Source organism: Uloborus diversus, chromosome 8, assembly GCF_026930045.1.
Source record: "Uloborus diversus isolate 005 chromosome 8, Udiv.v.3.1, whole genome shotgun sequence".
Taxonomy (NCBI): domain Eukaryota; kingdom Metazoa; phylum Arthropoda; class Arachnida; order Araneae; family Uloboridae; genus Uloborus; species Uloborus diversus.
The window spans coordinates 151142731-151166010 of record NC_072738.1 but is presented as its reverse complement, the minus strand read 5'-3'; the positions used below and the strand labels follow the sequence as shown (position 1 = coordinate 151166010).

At 34.0% G+C, this 23280-nt stretch overlaps 1 protein-coding gene across 1 annotated transcript; it reads right to left on the bottom strand.

Moving 5' to 3' along the window:
• Window positions 1-1303: 1303 nt before the first annotated feature.
• LOC129228686 (chromobox protein homolog 8-like) lies at window positions 1304-22225 on the bottom strand. Its single transcript, XM_054863370.1, has 5 exons — window positions 22154-22225; window positions 21990-22033; window positions 21814-21879; window positions 8538-8592; window positions 1304-2451 (listed from the first exon to the last, which is right to left on the bottom strand). The coding sequence occupies exons 1-5, from the start codon at window positions 22223-22225 to the stop codon at window positions 1621-1623; spliced, it is 1068 nt and encodes a 355-aa protein (XP_054719345.1). The 3' UTR covers window positions 1304-1620.
• Between the last annotated feature and the right edge of the window lie 1055 nt (window positions 22226-23280).

The following is a 23280-nucleotide window of genomic DNA, read 5'->3' as shown; positions in this document are numbered from 1 at the left end:
AATCAACATTCTTACAACAAATTTCTAAACATGTTTTCAAAGTATTTAAGATAAAACTTTTTTGCCCAAAACAAGTTACTCTTAATGTGTGAAAACTTAAGACAAATTTGAAAAGCTAGGCGGAAATCTTAAATAGTACAGTAATTATTTGAATAAATAGTACACAGGATGTAAAAAAGATCCTCCGTTACATTCTAGTAACAATGACTTTGTGCGTGTGTGTGGAGGGGGGGGGGACACGATTTGAATACCAATGCCATCAAGGGAAATAGATTTTTCCGCTTCGGACTGACTGCTGTACCAACGTTTTCCTTCAGAAAAAAGCGCTTTGTGTTTTAACCCACTTTTTCTGTATCATTCTAGTAGGAGCACATAATTGAAAAAGAAAAGAAAGAGATATGAAATCGAAAAAAAAAAATCTCCAAGCATCCAAATGTCTTGCCATTTATAATATCGCAGGTGGGTAACGGTGCATCAAGAGTTGATTGTGTACATGTTGCATTTATAGTTTTGCCATGGCAATAATTAAAAAAAAACAAAAACAAAATAATTCTTAATTTTTGTCTTGAAATGTTTTGCGCACCCCCCCCCCTCACAGTACAAAGAAAATTCTTCTTTCATGTTCGTTATGAATTACAATCATTAATGTTATAAACTTGCTAGTTTATGGGTTGCAATGGAGTACGGAAAAAAAACTTCAATTTTTTTTTTTTTTTGCTTTTAAACTCTAAATGTATATTTTGCATAGTTTATTAGAATTAATGCACTGTAGGTCTAAAGAACTATTTTCCGCTATATATTTAAAAAAAAAAAAATCGAAAATCATATTTTCTTGTACTATTTTCCCGCACTACATGCACAATAGGGTCGCAATTATTTTCCTACACAAGTAGCTGAGTATTTAAATGAAAAACAAATGAAAGCTTTCAGCTCTTAATTCAGCATTGCTGTTAAAAATCCATTACTTTCTTCTCCAATTAATCTATCTTTCTTCAACCAATTAAATTCGTAATTACTGGTTTCGAATGCAGTTTAAACCCATCAGTTACAGCCCATGAAATTGAACAACATCAGCGAAATATTAGGAGAGACAGTGGCGCACACAAGGGGAGGGTCCAGGGGGCCGGACCCCTCCCATGGCCCTTGAGTTTTTTTTTTATCTTCTATAATTTTATGTATGTAGTACGTAAAATAATTCAAAGCAAAGGTAACAATAGTTTCAGGTTTATTAAATGAAAACAGAAAATTTTATTTTCTCTTTCTTCTCAGACAAAATCGAGCTTGTATGTGAACATAAATAGTTCTAGAATGATGATTTTGCTTCACTGTTTTTATTTTCAACTCCGAGGAAAGTAAATACAATCGTTCTCGTGCATTCTGATATTTTGTTTAAGTATTTGTTATTCATAAATTTATTTTATTAACTAATGCTAAGTAATTATTCAATAATTTTTTTAAACGGTTTTTTGTTCCCGACAATCGATAAAGGATCAAAAGAATAAGTTCGGATGCGTGTTGGAGTATGATATGAGAAGGGTGGACATTCGATCCCGGATCCCCCCCCCCTCCCTTGAGAAATTCCCGTGTGCGCCACTGAGAAGAGATGGTGTGAAACATTGACTAATTGACTTCCATCCCTTTGGGTTCGTTCGCCCCCACCTTATCCGGAGACTCCCGATCCCGGAAAAACCCACGGTCGGTCCAGCACTCGCGCACCGTGACCGTGACCAGGTTCGCGGTGACGTCCGTGATCAGTATCTGATCGACGACCGGGTTCAGTCTGTGCCACTTCTCGGGGGGCTCCGGCCCCCAGAGCGCGAGGGGGCGGCTGTTGCCGTTCTTCGGCTGCAGCAGATTGCCGAGGCTGGGGCTGACGACAGCTGCGACCTTCCCCGACTCGCTGCTATTGTTCTCCTGGTCGGAGTGGTTGGCGGGAGAGTCCGCCTTCCCCCCCGGGCAGCTGCCGCCCAGCTTGTTCCCGCCAGATTTCGGCGCAGGCACCCTGGCCAGCGGAGAGTTCTTTCCGGGTTGGGGCTTGCCGCCCCCCGAGCTCGACTTCCGGCCGCCCTCGGACCGGCTCTGGGGCACTTTCTTGGCATGTCCATTGCTCGGTGCCTTCGGAGTGTTCGGTTCGGGCTGCTTCGGAGTCGGCTCGGGCGCGGGGTGACCTTGGGCAGCGGGCTCGTCGCGCTCGGGCGACTCGCAAACAGGATTCGTTTTGTTTTTGGCCTCCGCGGCCGGCGGACTAGAGGGAGAAGAAGCCTCCACGCTGTCCTCCCTCAGCTTGCGCTTGAGGATGGCGGGCTCTTTCTTCTCCTCGGCATCGCTCGCTTCGGTGTCGCTGGACTCCTCTCGGGGGAGGGGAGGAGGAGGGGGCTCCCCCTCCTCGCCATCTGCCCGGTGGTTGTTCCTCGTCGTTGCAGCAGCCTCCGGCGGGGCATCACTCGAACCCTGCAAAATAAAAAGCAATGACAAATGCGGGAACATATCACATGGCATCGCCGTTGCGAGGGGCAATAACAATCATGGGGAAGGTTCGTACTGATGAATAATAATGGAACCGCACGAGTTATTTGCCGACATGGAATAAAAGGCGGAACGGCACGGCGGGGTCATTCAGATGTTGATTGCCGTCCCCGACAAAAGACCTCTGGCAGATGATGATGCGTTCCAATTTGGTTTGCCACGATTGTGAAATGGAAGAGAAAAACGGATTTTCGGCGCTGTATCAATGGCAGATGCTTGAAATGCGAGGGGGAGAGATCTAAAATATTCACGCCTTTTTAACTTATTGAGTTTCAGCCGTTGATGCACACTGACTGGAACAATTAGTCCAACCTTTCTGATCAAATTCGATTTTGAAAGCAAATATCCCCTCCCCCCCTCAATTTAATCCCGTTTAGCCTAAACACAATATACATGCGGTACATCTTTTTATTTTAAATAATTTTTATAATCTACATATACACTAAATCCTAAATACATATTTTATAAATTTTATACAAAACATATAGTTATCACTAAGCCAAAAAATTGAATCCGCAGAACTATGCTTTTAAAAATTTTAAATATTATTTTTCAAATGCTTTGAAAATTTTCAAATGCTGAGTTACTATAATAACTAAACAATAAACACAACAATGAATAGTGATACACACAAAACATTTTTTAAAATTCAATATCTTCCTACCAAGAACATAAAAAATCTCCTTAGATCTAAAATTTGAGATTTTTTTTTCTCTCTTCTGTTTCTAGCAAATCATACAAAAATTTTAACCATGTAAAAATTTAAGACTGAAGCTCCAAAAAAGCAGTTTTAAACTATCTTCAATGTTGCTATAACTGGGCAAACCTAACCTGACAGCATTGTAATGCTGCGATTAGGATCAGTGTAGCCTTCATAATGCTGCCAGGTTGGGTTTGCCTCAACTGAAGAATGCTTGAAAATGTTCATCAAGTTCCTTTTTTTTTTTTTTTTTGGAAAGCTCTTGAAACAATTCGGTGTTATGTCCAATACCGAAGCAAAAATCTTCCTTACCATATTTATTAAAAATTCCCTGAGTTTTGAATGTGTCATGAAAATCTCCCTTCATATCAATCACATCATCACTTATTTACTTGTTCAATTTGTACAAAAAGCAATGTCAAACAAGGACTGATTCAGAAATTTTTCAAGGAGGGGGCTATTGTTTTTTACCTTACCTCTTATTATGTATCTGATTTACAAATACTAGAGGAGGGGGTGAGGGAGGTGCTTCTACATCATTTTTATTTAAAACGACCAAACTATTATAGAGATTTAGCTAAGGAACCCCCAAACCTATTCTTGTTTTTTTTCTTCCGTTAAAAGAGGTATTCTTAAATTTTGATTTATCAATTCCAATTTTGTAATAATTCAGTGGGAATGTTTTCATATCCTCTCTCCCTAACATGCCCGAAGATTGTCTAAAATTGCGCTTTTTGGAACTTCAGTTTCAAAAAATTACCGGAGGAAAGTCACTGAACCCATTCTTTCTTCTAAGACTACATGAGATGTCTACAATCGCATCTTTAAGACTTAAATTTTGCAAAATGTCTTAAACCTTAAAACATGGCATACAATTTTACACCAAGCATGTGTTTAGTCCTAAAGCATAAGTTTTATAAACAAGACAGAAATGGAAATTCCATTAAAACACTAGAAATTTTTAAAATCAGTGAAAACTCTTGTTAAATTCTGTAACTGGTAATTATTTTTATGATCAATTTGTCATAATCTGGCAAAATCGGGCGTTTATTCCATTATCTTTCATCTAAAATTATTGTAGTAACGTAATATGTAAATAGTTTCTTGTAATGTACATACAACCCCCTAACATTCGACTGAAGTATACGGTCCCACTGTTTTTCATTGATAAGATTCGTGAATGAATAAAAAAAGAAAATCGAGAATCATTTCAAATTTAGTGGAAACTTCTCTTTCGAGATTAGGGAAGCCCTTTATCGAGATTAGGGAAGCCCTTTATCGCCGTGTTTTTGCGTATTTTGATGTAAACCAGTGTGGGACCGAGGTGTTAATTGATTTTTTGTGTATTTGCTACGGTTAATTTAGCAGTTGTTAACGGTATTTCTTGTACATAGTTGTAAATAAATCTCCAGTGTATTTCTCAAGAACTGTGTTGTCATTGAAAGAAAGTTTGAAGTTTTATCACGAACTCTTAACACTCTCAACAATCCTCAAAATTAAAATTCTGCTAAGTGAAAGACTTAAACAAGAAATTTCTAGCAAAACAAGCATTTATTTCATTAAAAATTGATTTTCAATGCATTAGTAGTTCATTTCCGAGTTTCTACTAGCACCAGAAGGCGCAGAGTATGAAAGTAGAGTAAAGAATTTAGTAGAAATTCATGTTTTTAATTGATTGTCAATTCTTTCAATCTACTGACTTTGCCACCAACTTCAAGATGAGAGTTGAATAAATTTCACAAAATATGAAAAATGATAATTAAAATGGGATGCAAAATACTCAAAAAATATTTACCTACCCACTGGATAATTTATTCAATTCACATCACTATACACCACTGACATGTGACTACTTATGCATAAGATTTTTAATTCCCAACTTACGATTAATTCAATTCATTGTTATGGTCCAAATTTAGAATTCAGAATATATATATATACTAGAAAGGAAAACACGACATTTAAGCATATACAAATTTGAAGAATTTCCGAAATATGAAATTAAACTTTACAAGTTTAAAAAGATTTATCTGTTAGTACTTTTTTTTTAAATCTAAAACCTTCTCTGTATGGCTATTGATGTACGAACTGTTTTAAAAATGTAGCCGCCCGTGTTCCCCTTACACTTGCTTTCGTTATTTTGGGAAATTTCAATTTTTGTGGGCACTTGGTGCGGTTTAAAATCTTACCAAATTTGCGAGAATCATTTTGGGACACTTTCGATAATACTCTCCCTCCTAACTAATTTTTATTATAGAAATATTGTTGCCAGATGCTGAGATACTTTTGGTCAAAATAAAATATCGCTAAACGGTTTCATCCGAAATGTTTCTAAAATAAGTAGTAAAATTTGGCGATTGTTTGAAATCGTGCAAAAAGGAAAATTAATGGAAGTTTTTGTGCGGTTTATGGATTTGCCTAATTTAGTTGTTGAATTATTTTACACAGTATTTTTTTTTAAGTATCTTTGATTAGCGATATTTTGTTTATATGGTGAAAGCTGAGAAACATTATTACGTAGTCTTTGGGCTCAAAAACAGCGACAGTGGAAAAAACTGCCAAATGCATCAGCTACTGAAATCTTTCTGAAAAAATTCTGGCGATATTTCTGCTGGTTGGTTGGATATAGTGAGCAAGTGTCCAATCAGCATAAATAATAACAATAAACCATTAATTAAATAAGTTCCGTTTAAAAGTAAAATGATCAGCCAAATCCATTTATTTTTAGCCAATCTTGTGGGAAAACGTTACTTTAAGATTTGACTTGAGAAAAGCCTCAAAAAGTCAGACGAAACGCAAAAATATTCAACAATACAACAATTCTTGGGAGTTGAGATGACACACTAAATAATGACTTGGGTTGATGAAAGCCTTCGAACAGGGAACAAAAAAGCTCATAACTCGTTTTTTATTCAACTGAGAAACTTCTAACAGATGCTATCTTCGGCAGAAAAATTGGCGCTTTCGGTGGACATATAATGTTAATATGTGCACGTTTTTTTCCACCCCCACATTGGGGCATTTATGCGAAAATTGGGACTAAAATTGGAATAAAAAGGGAACTATCAATTGAATTTTTTTCGAACTGGTCTATAAACCTTCCCAGTACCAAACTGAACAAACGGTGAAAGTTTCAGCCAAATCTGTCGGGTAGTTTCTGAGATCTTAGGGAACAAATTTACCAAACTCCATTTTTATATATATATAGATATATATATATTAGTGATGTTCCGGATATCCGATCTGCGGATATACGGAGGAAAATAAAGATCCGTATCTGTATCCGTTACTTTTTTTTTGGCGGATCTTAAACGGATCTTTTCTATTCTAAAAATTCTTTAATATTTGAATAAAGGACTCTAATTCCATTTAAATTATGTTTTATTCCCTATTTAAATTATAAGGGATCATTTCCGAAGCCAATTTCTACCCGTCGCAAAAAGGAAGGGGTAATAAGTTTTAAAAGTGTGTATCTGTGTGTCTATTTGTGGCATCGTAGCTCCTAAACAGATGAACCAATTTTGATAGTTGCTTTTTTCGTTCAAAAGGTGACTTGCTCGAAAGTGTTTTGTTTTGAGCTTGGCCTCGTTTTTGTAGAACTTTAATTACTGGAGTTACTAATTAAAAACCGACTTAACGTTTTTAACAATTATGGTAGTAAAAGCTACTGGTACGTAAAAATATTGGCCCTAATTGAAAGAACGAAGTTTTCTGCGTTTCATATTTATTTGGAACTTTAAAGTTATATACAGTAGGAGCTATCTTGATAAGTAAATTTTAAATGCTTTTCTAAGCCTTTATACGGATGATTGGTAGCGATTTCATAGTCGGAAGATAAGGAGAAAAAAACTCAATGATTTAAAATTTCCATCTGCTGTCAGTTCATATTTGTCAGCAATGCGTGTCAGGGTTTCCGCTACGGTCGCATTTCTCGCAAAATGCGAAAATACTATTTAAACTGCGAAAGTGGAACAAAGCATTTTCGCTTTTTTGCTCCAATATAACAAGAAAAAGAAGGGGGGAAAAAAGTGTACAATCAGAAAGAGGAAGCGATATTGAACTTAATCGTATTTATAAATCATATCTAACATGCATAAACTGTTATTAAGTTGAACAATATTTCGTCTTAATGGGCATTTTATCCCCCCAATAAATACATTGTTGGTGGTTTTCAGAAAAAAAAAGTTTGCTCTCTCAATATCAAGAACAATTTTGAATTTTTCATTTCAAATTTTTAAAAGATATCACATAATGTGCATTTATTTCTTCAAAGATGTCAAGCCTGAATTTTAGCATTTTGCTAAAGACTTTATCCCCAATTTTAGTTTTTTTGCTAAAGGATTTTTAAACTTGACTTAAACGCTGATGCGTGTTCTGACCCGCGAAATTCAGCTCAATCTGAGGTCGGCCCTCTGGGATATGTTTTTTTTTAAATTTTCAACTTAATATTGGTTTTTGTTATTGTTGTTATGTTATACCTCATTTTGGTTTTTCTCGGCATCCTTAAAAAAAAGTGAGACTAAATTCTCTATTCGCTGTTTGTAAAGGTGTTCCCGGCTCTGCTATTTCGTCGGTCGGGGTAAGTCGGGGGGGAATGAGTCAGCGCTGCATTTATGCTGAAATAAAATGCGAAAAAAAAATTTTCTAGCCTGTCCAGAAGCAGCTTTACATTCTTGCTCCTGTATCCTACATCTACCAAACTATCTAGAAATAAGCTTACTCCCCCTCAATTTTAACGGATATTTCTTCAAAGAGTAAATTATAGTCTTGATATATAATAATAATAATAATAAAAGTGAAAAATATTGAAAAGACCACACCAAGAGCCCATAGATGTGCAACGCAACAAAACTAAAAAGCCAAGTAAATATAAAATTAAGCAAACAGAATTACAAAAATTAAACAAATTATAAATAACAAATGATGATAAAAAGGAAAAATGCAAACAGCTATTAAGTAGGAATAGAAAAAGAGTGAATCCAGAGCTCATCAGCCGTGGAGGATTCATTAATTATGGTCAAAAGACCAAAATTTTAACTATAAACTAGAAGAGAATGTTTAAGCTCCAGTACATGTAATATAGAGTAACAATGGGCAAACGCACCACTTGCTAAGCTAAAAACAATAAACTAGAGCTCAAAAAAAAAAAAATATATATATATATATATATATATATATATATATATACATATATATATATATATATGATGGAGGAATTCTTTGTAGCTAAGACCTTGAAATGTGGTATTTACCTAATTATTTGACAGGGGTGGGGTAGTCAAGGTTTTAATTAACAATTGAAACTACTTACAAGGCTTCTGTCTTTTTTTGGCTTAGGTCCCCTTTTGGCAGGTTCTTTTTTCTGACTGAAAAAAAAGTTTAAAAAATTAGCATATCAGAGCTTACATGAACAAACAAACAAAAATCAGAAACTCATAAACTGCATAAGTAATTTCAGTACAATATGAGAAACAAAATAAATTAAATTTTAGTAAGGATGTGTGGTTTGTGAACAAACAAGTCTAAAAGACTGGCATCCTAAAATGAATGGTGCAGTGCAATCTTTTAAAAAATCAGCAGTTGTTCTTTTGAACAATGACCATTTATTAAATATACTGCCGTGTGCACGTAAACGGCAGTATCTACAAAAATGAGTTTTTGAGATATTTGAAGAAACGCGTTTTTGATTTCCCACAAACATTAATAAAATATGAAAATTTGATTTTAGGTGATTCTATATGTTTATATCAAAATATTTTTTTGGGTAATCTGTTTCAATTTGATGTTTTAATCAAAATTTTGATTAAAGCAGATACTGCCGTTTACCTGCTCTTCGCACTAGTATATTTCATCCACTTTTGACTGGTAATTAGCATTAACTGCACAATATGCTATTTAATGACCAATAATTACAGATTCGACATAATACGGAGTAGATATGTTATTACGAAGTACATTCATTTCAAAGTGAATAATATATTTTGTTTTTAAAACATAAATAAATACCATGTATACACTTGACATGAATTTAAAATAAATGAATTAAATGTAACTTAAAAAAAAAATCTTACATACTAAAATGAAAATAAATGCCTTTATGTATAAATGTTGATTGAAAAAGATTTATAACTTAAATATGTATCAAACAAAATGACCTACATACATTTGATAGAAATTTAATGCAATAACATATACGTACCTACCCAAATACCAGATATACTTGCTTATTTAAACAGTCCTTGCTAAACAAACTCAGATTTCTAGTTTATATTTTTTGACTTTAATAAAACGTTGAATATTAAAACATTTCAGTAGATTTTTTTTTTTTTTACGCATCTCGAGCAATGCGTTGAGCCTGAGTTCTACGTCATATTTTTGTAGGCAGTCTTGGAAAAGGGCAGCATAATGTGCTGTCTCCGCCGGAAGAACTTCAGCATTCTGCATGGAATTTCAAGTTGAGGATGGATTGAATGAGTGCTCTTGCTCCTATTTCTAGGCATATATTTAGATTGCTTACGGCATTATCGAAAACTCTTTAATGTTCCTGTGTTGTCACTTGGCAACTGCACGATTCTTTAGGCATTTTTACAAATTATGAAAAATTGCTTAATGTTCCAATAAATCTCTGGAAATTTAGGCAAAAGAAATGCTTCGTATTTTAACAATGGCACTCATCGAACAACTAAAATTGCAGCCGCTTAATATTAAAAATTGCGGAAAATATCGTCTGCGTCAAAACAAAACAAATGGAACAAAATCATTCTGTTGCTACACGTTTATTTATCGTCTGCCAAGTATTGCTTGTGTTTGCTCGTGTGTTACCTTTATAACTTTATGTTACCAAGAACTGATTTTGTTTTATTGTTTTTAGAACCCGAATATGACGAATCAAAGAAAATTTTTTTAATGTCTGAGGTCTGTGAAATTACAAAACGTTTTCTTCGACTTTATTTGAAATAAAGTATGGTTATTTTCCTCAAGTAATGGTTTTAAGTTTCTCTTGCGCTGAAGGATGCCCGAAGTTAAATTTTTGAGATGCGATAATTCCCAATTTTGCCGATTGATAAAATACGACCTGGCACGCATATCTACATCTGACGAGAAGCGACTAGGAATCATTTTTAAAAATGCAATATTGTCTCTAAATTTGCTGAAAAAAGAATTTTTTGAGAGGCCACACAATGACTTCCAATCGGGGCGCTATTGCTTAAGCTTAGTCGAGTTTTAAAAAAATCGTGAAAACGGTTTTTGCGTCTTGGTGCAAATTTTGGTAGCGATTCATTTATGTTTCTTTCTTCGGGCAATGGTTATGGACCGGTATAGATCAGTAAATATATGCTATTGATTACCTGCACAATGCAGCGATAATATCAATTACTGCTAATCAACGCGGTTCAAAAAAATGCTCTTATTTAGCCGCAAGCAAATAAACATGTTTGCACCATAAAACTAAAATAGTAATATAGATCTCAGAAATCCAAAAAAAGATGAAAGTGAAAAAATTCGCAGTCACTGCCGTTTACCTTCCCACGACAGAACGGTTGTGAGCAAAAAATTTCAAAGATGCAAATAAATGAAAATCAAAAAATTTGCAGTTACTGCCGTTTGCCTGCCAACGGGAGAAAGTTTTCGTTCTTCCGTGGGTAGGTAAAGAGCAGTAAGTACATACTGCCGACTTCCCGCAAAATGTTGCGAAAAAAGCAGTTACTGCTAATTACCACTGGTAAAAAAATGCTTTTTTTTCTGCGGTAACCAAATAAAAATGTTTGTACCATAAAACTATATCAATATAGATATCAAAAATGCAAAAAAATGAAAATCGAAAAATCTGCAGTTACTGCCGTTTACCCGCACACGGCAGTATAGCCCCCTCCCCTAGAGGTTCGAATTTACACTAGATAAAATCGAAAAAACAGAGACTTTTAATACTACAATACATTCGCAAATTTAAATATGCATTATATTTGAAGAAACTACTATACATAGTGGCATATTAATGAAAGGAGAGGGGAGGGGGGACAGGGGACTGTAACCCCTTCTTCTATTTGGTCAAAACTAAAAACAGATTTAATTGTGATCTGGAATGATAAGGTTTGGAGGAAATACAGTGAAATCTCCCTTAACGGACATTCCCGAATAACGGACACCTCTAATTAACGGACATTTTTGCAAGTCCCAGTCCCTCAATATAGGCCATTTCATGTAATTCACTCTGAATAACGGACACTCCGAATAACGGACAGTTATTTCACAAAAAATTTCCCTTGCGATCGTAGCACTTCCGTTTTTTTTTTCTTTTCACAGAATATCTTAGTAACTGCTTGCCTTACAAAGCTTTTCATCCTCCACAACTGATATTCTCCCCCCCCCCCGTCATTTCCTTATCACTGTTTCTTGGAATTAAAAGGGTGGTAATGGGCAGAGGCAGCGATATGGGCTTAAAAGTTGGGGGCAGAAAAAATAAATAAATAAATAAAAGACATGGTACTTTTTGAGAGCATCGAAAAATAAAAAAGAAAAAAACAAGTCATAATTTTGTTATGGCTAGTTTTGAGAGTGTTAAAGCAGATAAGTGAAAACTGATGTCAGTCAAAACTGATGTCAGTCTAACAATTAACGTACGTTTTTCTTAACATTTTAGTGAATTTTGTACACAATAACTATTCAAAAGTTAAGATAAAAAAGAGGAAACTGGGTGCTTTTTCTAACTGGGGCTCTCTGGAGATGCAATTGAGCAGACCGGCGCCGGTAGTAGTCGGCTTTATGGTACCGTGGTTTCATTGGTTTGTTTAATTTTTAGACATGAAAAAGATTTGCCTATATTCAAGGTCATATTGCCAACTGTGATTCATGCAATAGTGATACTCTAGATAAAACAAATAAATTAACCATAAAAAAATTGCACAAGTAGAGAATTTTCGGAAGCACTGAAATACAGTAAAGAATTGAAAAACTTTTTCCTGAGCAAAGAGGACACTGAAGGACTTGCTAAGGTAAATGATTTAAATATTTATATTGAGAAACAGGCTTGTAATGTAAAAAAGAGATGTCAAACTGTTTTAACTGATTACTTTAATTGATTAAATGCTTTTTTAAGACAAGTGTGTTCTGTCAGTATACCTTTATTAAGAAAAAACAGATTAATTACTCTTGACGTAAAATGTAGTAAACCTTTCGCAATTGTTTCGATTGTGTTCTACAAAGGGAACACAGCCCATATTGAAAAAGGTAAATTAAGTAGTTCCTCCTAATAGCGGACACCTCCCAATAACGGACAAAACTTGTGGTCCCTTGACTGTCCGCTATTCGGAGGTTTCACTGTAGTTTCGTTTTGCAATCTTTTTTTTTTTCATCTGAAAGTTAATTACTTTCATATTAAACCAGCCATAAATATTTTACCTTGTTCCCAGGATAAGGGTTCTGTAGACACCCCCCCCCCTTCCCATGAGGTCAAAAATAGCCCTAGACGAAATCGAATACTTTTACAAATTCATATATGCATTATATTTAAATAAATATACACACTATATATGGTGGCGATGAATATTAGGTTGGGGGTGGGGGGGGAACAGTAGCCCCTTCTAGCATTTGGCCAAAACTTACAACAGATCATAATGTGATTTGCAATGGCATGGAAAGGCTTAGAGGAAAAAACTTTGTCCTGCTGTCAAAGCTTTTTAAACTAAAGTTATTAGTTTCAAATTAAGTCATATATTTTACTCCGTTCCCTGGCTAAGGGGGTTGTAGCCTCCCTCCCCTCTCCAAGATCAGAATTTATGCCGGATAAAACTGAATTTTCGGAGATTTTAAATACTGCAATACTTTTACAAAGAGAGCCTAAAACTGTTTTTAGAGCATTAATTTCAGAACATTTCCACCGGTGAACCCCAGCTTCCCCCTAATGTCATCAAAGATTACCTAGAGGACATTTTCTAGCTTTTTTCCCCAATTTAATCTTCACCCCTAAATTGGACGCACAAACATGGAATGAAATTTTATTTTGGCTTTTCAATTTCACACACACACACACACACAAACTACGAAATTTTTCTTCTCTATTTTTATAGTCGGCTAAGTAAGATTTAAAATATGTTTTAAGACGGAGAATAGCTCCCGAATCTCCTTCCCCTAACAGCATTAAAAAAGCTTGATATTGCTTTTCTAGCTTTAATGTCGAAGATTTGTAGGGAAAGTCCTTAAACACTTTCTGTTCCCTTAACATACCTGAAATAACAGATTTAAAAAAAAAAAAAAATACTGAGCACTTTCCATAATGCACTCAAAATGACAAAATAACTTTTCTGGTTCAGAAAGGACAATTTAAGTGTTCTTGTAGTTTTCAATTATTCCAAGAAAAAGACTTCTCAAACGAAGAAAAGTGCAGCTCAAGTCATGTAGAGAATATTTTATCATTATCTAGCTTTCAATCATAAATTTGAGCATTGAAACATGCATTTCTTAATGGAAAAGTTCAGTTTGAAATGACTTGAGCGCACTTTTCTTCGTTTGAGAAGGTCTTTTTCTTGAAATAAATGAAAACTGCAGGAATACACTTAAATTGTCCTTTCTGACCCAGAAAAGTTATTTTGTCATTTTGAGTGCATTATGAAAAGTGCTTAGTATTTTTTAAACAATTCTGTTATTTTAAAGTTTTTCGTTTTCAAACAAAATTTTTTTTGTCCAGAGAAGCCTTGATTTAAATTTTTCATTACGATTACTATTAACATTACTATTGCAAGGCACCAAAATTTGTAACAAAGGGTTTTATATTTAAACATTTAATGGAGAAATTAAATGAAATGTGCTGTTTTTCATCCTAACCGAAACAATAATTTTGTTCTAGAATTTTAATATTTCAGCGTTAAAATGTACCTTATGATTAAGCAAATAATTTAGTGAAATCCCAAAAAGTCTCCAGTTGCTGAGATACAAGCAAAACCAGACCTCAGGTAACTCCGTGACAATCAGGCCAAGTGTAATAAAAGTGCTTAATTAAAAAGTTTCATTTTCAGGCCTTCAAGCTTGAAACATTTCCTTGGGAGACAACCCATTTCATCAAAATATAACCTAAAATTGTATTTTCAGAACATCAACATAAAAAAATTTCAGAAGACAGCCCCTGATCCCCAATGCATCATCTAGCAATGTCCAAGAGAACCGGATATGTGTTACGACCTCTCTCTAGCAATAGCTGGGGTATAATGTTTATCCCAAGCTTTTATCTTCACTTTTTCAATCGGGTGCCATACCATCATTTTAGCATATACCTCTTTCTGTTATGTGAACGTATTTTTATCTACCAATGTGATAATCTACTCAGCTTTTATATGAGGTTTTTGCTTGAGCATGGTTTTAGCTACTCCAGACTCATGAGCATAAAGCTAGACCGCAACTGCAGTCTCTGGATGCTGCAATGCTTGCAATTCCGCCATAACTCTGGCCATGGCGCGGCAATTTGTCGCTAATATCCAAACAGATGTATATAGCATTTTTATGTCTTTAAAACATTCGCGAAGTATTTATATTCTTCAGATTACATTCTATGAGTTTATTTCAAGTAAATAACCATATTTAAAGTCCTAAATTTTTCGGGAGAGAGATCGCTTATAGATAAAATTTCATATTGTTTAAACAGGGGTGTCTGTTCCTCTAAGAGCAACGGCTCCCCCCCCCCCCCCCGGTAATCGAGAGTACCCGCAAAAAACGGGGGGAAAAAAGACCCTCTGAAACAGAGACTCCCCACTTTGACGGTTAGCTTCCCCCTCCCCCCCTGTTCGAATTCTAGATCCGCCACTGCAGACAACGATATGGGCTGTACAACATTTAGTTTTTCTTACCCAAATATTGTTGAGTTTCTATTTTCAACCCCTGACACATAAAGGAATGGGTTTATAAGTTTGATGTGTCTGTGTATCTGTCCGTTAGCCCCGAAACGGAAGGACTGATTTTGAATTTTTTTTATTTTTTGTTGTTTGAAAGTGGAGTTGAATGAGTATCCTTCGCTAGATTGTGTCTTTAGGTGACATTAATTAAGAGATATTAACTCTAAACCTCCAAAAGGTTTTTTGCAATTTTTGCAGTGAAAACATATTTAAAAATTTAGTACCAATATAAAAAGTAATTTTCTCTGCATCTGATAGAATATGTTTGGCACTTTCATGCTATATAGAATTTGAATTATAACTCTTTAAAGCAGATTTTAAATACGGCTAAGCTTTTGTTCACGCAGTTGGTAACCAAATTCATTGTTGGCTGACGAGGAAAGAAAATGCAATGATTTAAAATATTTATTTGTTGCCAGTTTCTCTTTGAAAACAAATAAAATACTTTTAATTGATTTTTTAGTAGAAAAGGCTTTTAAAAGGATCTTCATATTTCCCTCTTGCAACTCAGTCAGGGGTTTTAATGAGTTACAAAAATTCATTCATTTATTTAGGCTCTCTGAAAAACTTGAGTCATGTCAGTTAATTTAGATATTTAATATTGCACCCCAATTAATAAAATAATTCTAAAATATTTTTTCTGATAATAGGGAAGTTTTCGATTTTTCAATTTTATTTTTATATGATAGAGTAACATGTATGAACATCATAGGTGAAAAAAACTTTGCGATACGATAAGTAGTTTTTTTTAAATTAATTTTTAAAGTTCAAGCACTTGTGACGTCATGCACTCTTCCAATAGGGGAGAAGCCGAAGGATGTGCATTCGACGAAACGTAAAAGGCTTATCTCCTCGCGTTTCTGGAACATTAAACCTCTCATCCTCTCGGAAATATTCGAATACCATCATTGATGTTACCTGAGGAAAATTATTTAGATTGTGATTTAACGAATCCGGCCTCCATAGTGTGTTCTAAAGGATTATTGAATTTCTAAAAAATAAAAATATCAGCGCGCTCAAAATGTCCCTAGCGAAAACAAGGGATCTTCGGCGGAAGACTGCCCATTAGCGCCCTGTGACGTAGGCTTGTGACGTTTCAGAAGAGCGCACTTTTGCGCGAGGATTTTTAAAAATTCATTAAAAATCAATTACGGTGTTTTAAAATTCGGCGATGGTGAATTTTTTAGTTTTGAGGGTCAATTAACAATATCCAATAGCCAAAATATGAACATTTAATAGGTTGCAACTTCCCTATTCTCTTTCTTTATTATTCAAATGTTTCGTATTTTTTCAAACAACCTCTGAATGCCCTTTTTGCATCACCATTCTTTACGATTTCATTAAACATTTGTTGTCTAAAAATTTTAATTCAAAAATAAATATCAGATATGAGACTTAGTTTAAAAGTTACATATACTCTGTCTGTCTCACTTAATCAAATATCATTGGATCCAAGAAATGTTACACATTTTTTGGATCCAGTGAATGAAATAGAACATCTTCTCCATATTTTTAAATTGACAACATTAGTCTTAAAACTTAATAATTTTAACCAATAGGCTATATAAAAGAAAAAATTAATGTTATTTGTTATTAGTTTTTGAAATAAAGTAAGCAACAAAATACGGAATAAATTTGATTTAACAATACTAAATTTAATGATTTCCTCAACTTAATGATACTTTTAACTGATCCCAGTTTGACTGCCTTGAATGTTTATGCTCCTCAATTTAAAGATAACTCTTTCCAGTTCTTTGACAATTGTTAAATTGGGGTACAGTAAGAGCCACTTAATGTGATCACTTTGGGACAAACACAATTTGATAATAATAACCGAAAAGAATCCAGGAGACACAGAGTTGTTTTTTTTTTTTTTCCAATTAAGAAGATTTTATTTTTGCAACCGTAAATTTAAATTACGACTCGGCTAAAAACGATTTTTAATTATAAATTACTAAATCAGTAGAATACAAATATCTTAATCATAAAAGGAAAAACTAAAATATGCAATTTTGAAACACATGGTAATAGGTGATATAAAATATGACCGTTTACTCGAACATCCTCTTCCCTTACATTTGTAGACCACAGTTTCAAAGCAGATTCAATAGGGAAGTTTTCGATTTTTCAATTTTATTTTTATATGATAGAGTAACATGTATGAACATCATAGGGGAAAAAATTTTTGCGATACGATAAGTAGTTTTTTTTAAATTAATTTTTAAAGTTCAAGCGCCTGTGACGTCAGATGGCATAGGAAATGACGTTATGCGCCTTCCGGTAGGGCAGAAGCCGAAGGTCACGCATTCGACTTCAAAGACGAACCGTAAAAGGCTATCTCCTCGCATTTAACTCCTCGTGTTTCTGGAACATTAAACCTCTCATCCTCTCGGAAATATTCGAATATCCTCATTGATGTTACATGAGGAAGATTATTTAGATTGTGCTTTAACGAATCCGGTCTCCATAGTGTGTTCAAAAGGATTATTGAATTTCTAAAAAATATAAATATCAGCGCGCTCAAAATATTCCTAGCGAAAACAAGGGATCTTCGGCGGAAGGCTGCCCATTAGTGCCCTGTGACGTAAGCTCGTGACGTTTCAGAAGAGCGCACTTTTGCGCGTGGATTTTTAAAAATTCATTAAAAATCAACCACGGTGTTTTAAAATTCGGCGATGGTGAAGTTTTTAGTTTTGAGGGTCAATTAACAATATCCAATAGCCAAAACATGAACATTTAATAGGTTGCAACTTCCCTATTACCAGCATGGTTTCCTTTGTTTAAGTTTTCATTTAGCTTATCGCTTTGTTTTCAATCTCGTCTCGATTCTTTAGGAACTCACAAAGTAATGTCTGAGAAATTTTTAGCTCTGCTGCATTTCTTTGACTCAGCATGGGTAAATTGTCGAAGCGTTTTAAAATGTTTATTTTCTCCCCGACAGTTAAATCACAGCGCTCTTCCTTCAGGAATCTACATTAATTCTAAGTGAGAAGAGCTTACCACTTGCAACCATGAAAATTTGAAAACAATTTGAACAATTTGAAAGTTTATGAAAAACGATAACAATAAACGAAGACACTGATTACAATATCCGACGTTTTTTACACGTGTTAGTATACAAGTGTCTCTGGACTTCGTGATACTGATAACATTAAGCGAATGATAACATTAACCGTGATCACATTATGTGGCACCTACTGCATATACTGTAGTTTAATCCTAATTATTTGCAGCCTTTCACTTATTTGTTTCTTACTCCTCATTTCCAATGACAATAAACCTTCAAAGGTCACCGAACATGTTGAAACCTGATTTTTAAATCTAAACTACTTACTAATTCTTTAGATCTACCGCACTTACTGAAATCTACACTATTTACGTGCATAAACAAGTGCTCAGACAAGTCTTTTTGGTGTGGACAAGTTTGATCTGTTGCACAGAAGTGTTGCAGGATCCATATTATTGGGGGGGGGGGACCATTGATATAATGCATGACCGTCACCAAGGGATGATAAAGTGACAGGGTTGTTTGGTTTCAACCACGATGGTTTAAACGAAGTGATTTTTCTTTTAAAAAATCATGTGGTTTTCTTCCAAAATGGTTTGTTTTTTTAAACTTCATCGTTCTCCTCCAAATGTTTTCATGAATTTTACATATTCTTACAAAGAGTAAAATCTAATTGATGCAAAGTAACTAGCAAAGCTTTACAGATAAATTAGATTTAATAAATTTAGAAACTTATATATTTTTTAAAGTAATGCAAGTTTGCTAAATAGTTTTTCTTCTGTTTTTTCTTTTTTTAAATCAATGCAGCTTTCCTATTAGGTACATAAATATACAAGGGAGACCAACTAAATTTTTCTAAATTACGCAGAAAAAAAAATCCAAGTAGCTCTTTTTTTATTTATTCAATTTTTTTTTTTTCAGACTTTAACATTTAAAAATAGTAAGAAAAGCATATTTCAACCAAAACTTCATAGATTATTTGAGATAGATTATGTATCATTGAAGTGATGCATAGTGTATTTAAATTTTAAAGCTAGAATATTTAAATGGCAAGAGAAAAAAAATAACTATAAAGAAGTCCAAGAATACTTAGAATAGGCATAAAATTCTGCTTATACCTGCACACTTAGATGATACAGTCGGAGCAAGAAAAGAAAATACATAAAATTATTAAAACAGAAAATATTCATGTAACTCAGTGCTCTTATTGAAAAAAAAAAAAAACAATAATGCCAAATTTTCACCTTTCAAAGAACTTTTTTTTTATCCAAATATAAAAAAAAATCTCAGTTATGAATGGTGGAAGAATCAAACACTAATTTTTATGACAGTCTTCATTATTAAAATGTGTTAAAAGAGTTTCATACTGAGGCTCCTAATTAGTACTTTTTTTTTTGATAAGAAAATGTATTCCTAAACGCATTAAACCAGAAGAAATACTCTATAACAGTTTTCTTAAAAACTACTTGTCCTGTTTCTATAACTGTTGTCACTAATACATTAGGTAAATAAATTACATGATTTTTTTTTTTTTTTTTTGAATCTTTAAACAAAATCTGCGTTGATCTTTTTGATTTTTAAAGTTCTGTAATGTACATCAGACTTGTGATTCATTTGTAGATACTGTAAAATACTTTCCATGTTTAAGACTGCATGATTTTAACTTTACTTTAACTTTTTTAATTATTGTAGATAGCTATGACTATGAGAAAATTAATTTACAAGAATTTATTCTTGGTTATTTGTAGTAGTTAATAATGTTTGAACTATCACAGTTAATTCTTGATCATTTATACCAAGGCCTATTTATGTTTTGTATTTTTTATAATAGTTTAAAGATTTTCTAACAATATTCTCCTATAGAAATCTCTACATTATGATGAAATGAAATTACAAGATTTTACTCTTAATTATTTAATTAATTATGAAGAAATTAGGTACAAATGAATATTAAACATTCCTTAACAGTTAAGTGATAAAATCTTCATGATTTTCCTAAAATAAAATTGTCTTTCTTATAAAGAGTGAAAAATCCAAATAAACCCGGTTTAAACAAAAAAAAAAAAAACGTTTTTTTAACCAACCCTGCGGAGTGATGCTTACCCCTCCTGCATGCTTTTTGAAAAAAAGAAACATTTTTTTAAATTTTTTCCCACTGGCAGAAATATGATCTTTTTAAATGACATATGGTATCTGATAACCTCAATTTAAAGATTGTCAAGGGACTGAAGAAAGTTATTGTTAAATCAAAGATATTGTCAAATCGAAGACTATACAGACCAACGGACTAAGATCATCGAACCAGCAAAATGTGTCATTAAATTGAGAAAATCGTTTAACTGAAATGATACTGGGGCATTCCACGGTATTTTTGACATTATGTAGAGTCCGTAACGTGACCTTTTTTTACCATAACTTTTCAATTTACCGTTTGATTTGCAAATTATTTTAATATTAGCTGGTGTGTTGGTAGGAAAAGATCAAAATAAAATAATATGCTAATCAAACAGTAAATTTAAAAGTTATGGCAAAAAAGGTCACGTTACGGACTCTACATAAATGTCAAAAATACCGTGGAATGCCCCTACTGTAGTTGTCTTAGATCCAAAATTATTACAAAATCATTCCAAAGATGCTGAAAAATATGAGTGGCAAAGTTGTCCTGTCGTCCCATTGAAAAAAAGACAAAACTACAGTACACTCCCGATTATAGACCAACCTAAAGAAGAATTTTTTTTTTTCAGAAGCCTCTAACACATTCAAATTTCGAAGAAACTTCAAACGGATTGAGAGAAATGTTGGCAGCAAAAACCATTTTCTGCTTTCTTGATGAATACATATTTTATTTAGAAAAAAATATTCTTTAATTCTTCTTGACAGTATCTCTTAGTAAATATTCACATAGGTGCACATCACAGTCATGCTTATTAATCATTGTCATTTTAAGTTGTACATTTAGCACTCAACCTCAAACTTTATCTATTTATTTATTTTTTTCAAAACTGGTAGACCACAAAGCTAGAAAGGTTGGGAATCACTGAAATATGCCATTCAAAATGCATTACTTCCCTTATATTCTCAACAATTATCCTTATTTGTAGGTAATTTCTCTCCATACATTAAAAATGCCTTGAACAAGGCAGGGGGCAGGATTTTCTACACATACAGATATGGTTTATGAGTCATTTCATGATAATTTAGATATTTATGTAGAGTCCATAAAGTGATCACTTTTTTTGCCATAAATTTTTAATTTACTGTTTGATTAGCATATTATTTTATTTTGAGCTTTACCCTTCGACACACCAACTCAAATTAAAAAATTTGCAAATCAAACAGTAAATTAAAAAGTTATGGCAAACAAAGGTCACGTTACGGACTCTACGTAAATGTCAAAAATACCGTGAAACGACCCTTAACTTTTTCGGCGGACATAGGTAAAATAGATTAAATTTTTTAATGTATTATTATAAACAATTTTATAAACATTAGGACAGACTTGTCAAGATTTCATGGGCACCATAAAAAATCCATGGGGTTCAGAATTTATGACATTTTTCTTATTTTCATCATTAAAGCACTGAAAACATACATACATTTTCCATAAAAGTTAAATCACAGAAAAAATTAAAAAAAATAAGTTCCACAGCGCATGCTCTAGTGGCGGCCATATTGATTGTGTACAAGAAATGTCTTACCTTTTTTCGAAGGCTTCCAGTAGGCGAGTATCCAAAATATTTTCCACCGGCTCCCATGTGTTATGCCTGAACAATAAAAATAATCCACTGTAATCCATGTATTCCAATTTTGTTAAGCCGCACAGCTAAATTTTAACACAAATCACACTTCAAAATAATCCTGCGATTTTACTTACTTACGGCTCCAATTCTTCCATTTAACAAGGTATTCCACGCGACCCTAAAACATGAAAAAAACCTTATTAGAAAACTCAGTTGATAATGACAATGCCGGCGATTGCATCATATGCAAAGAAAATTAGCTTTGCCACTCGCGTAGCGATTCGAAGCATTTGTTTACCTTCCGAATTCTTTTCTTTTCGATACATTCAGCAGTATACACGCCGTCGTCGCCTTGCGACGACAGCTCCATATCTGAAAACTCAGATGTATCCAGGATGATGATTAGGATGTTGTACTATAATAACTCCATGAGAAACAACTATATAGCATTTTATAACCCGCAGGTCACATAACTCGGCACACCAACGGCCTAATCAACATCTTTCACCATCTGCACAAATTTTGCAAGCCGACTTCGCCGGCCGACAAGTTCGGCTTAATCGCTATGGTTGCCGCTTTAATCATTTGGTCGCCAATATTATCATTTAGCGACGATGTCAATTTTTGCTGCGCATCGAAGTATGGATATGATGAATTTTTCTGGGAAAAGAGGAGAATCTTGCAAACAGAAATTCTGAAGTATTTTTGAGAATACACTTGGTAAAAGTGAGCTAATTTTCCAAACATTCAACAATGGAACTCAAACAAATTCGAATCATACATTAATTCTTTTGAAAAGTTTATTGTTGACAACAGCAGCAAAATAATATTACCCACAGCCAGGGGCGCGCACAGGGGGGGGGGGAGGAACACTTGTTAGCCCGAACTTAAAGGGAGCCCGGGTTTTTAAAATGAGGGTGAAATATAGGTGGGAACGTCAGTAGCGTAATTTCAAATTTTCGACCCACCCGCAAAATCTGGCTTTGGCCCCCCTACTAAAAATTGTATTAATCTATATTTGTAGTACAATTTTTCAAATTTGTCGTCCCTGCAATTTATTTTCAAACATAAATACACACACACTTATATATATACAGGGAGAGAGAGAAAAAGAGGGGAGGGGGCATATTGAGTTTTTAGTCGGCAGAAATCTGGAGAGTTCGCCATCACGATGAGGAGAAAAAGAATAAGCAATATGAATTTAATTGTAAATATAATACTTGTACAAAAATATGGGATCGGGGGGAGTTTCTAAAATGTTAGTTTAGCAAACGGAATTTTGGACTATATTTGGAATAGTGAAGATTCAGGGCTCTTCGTCTTAAATTTTTCGAATTTGAAGTTTTAAAGGCGTGATTATAAGTCTCTTTTTTAACATAATGGAAAGAGGTCAGTGACTCTCTTCCTGCAATTATTATAGAAGTT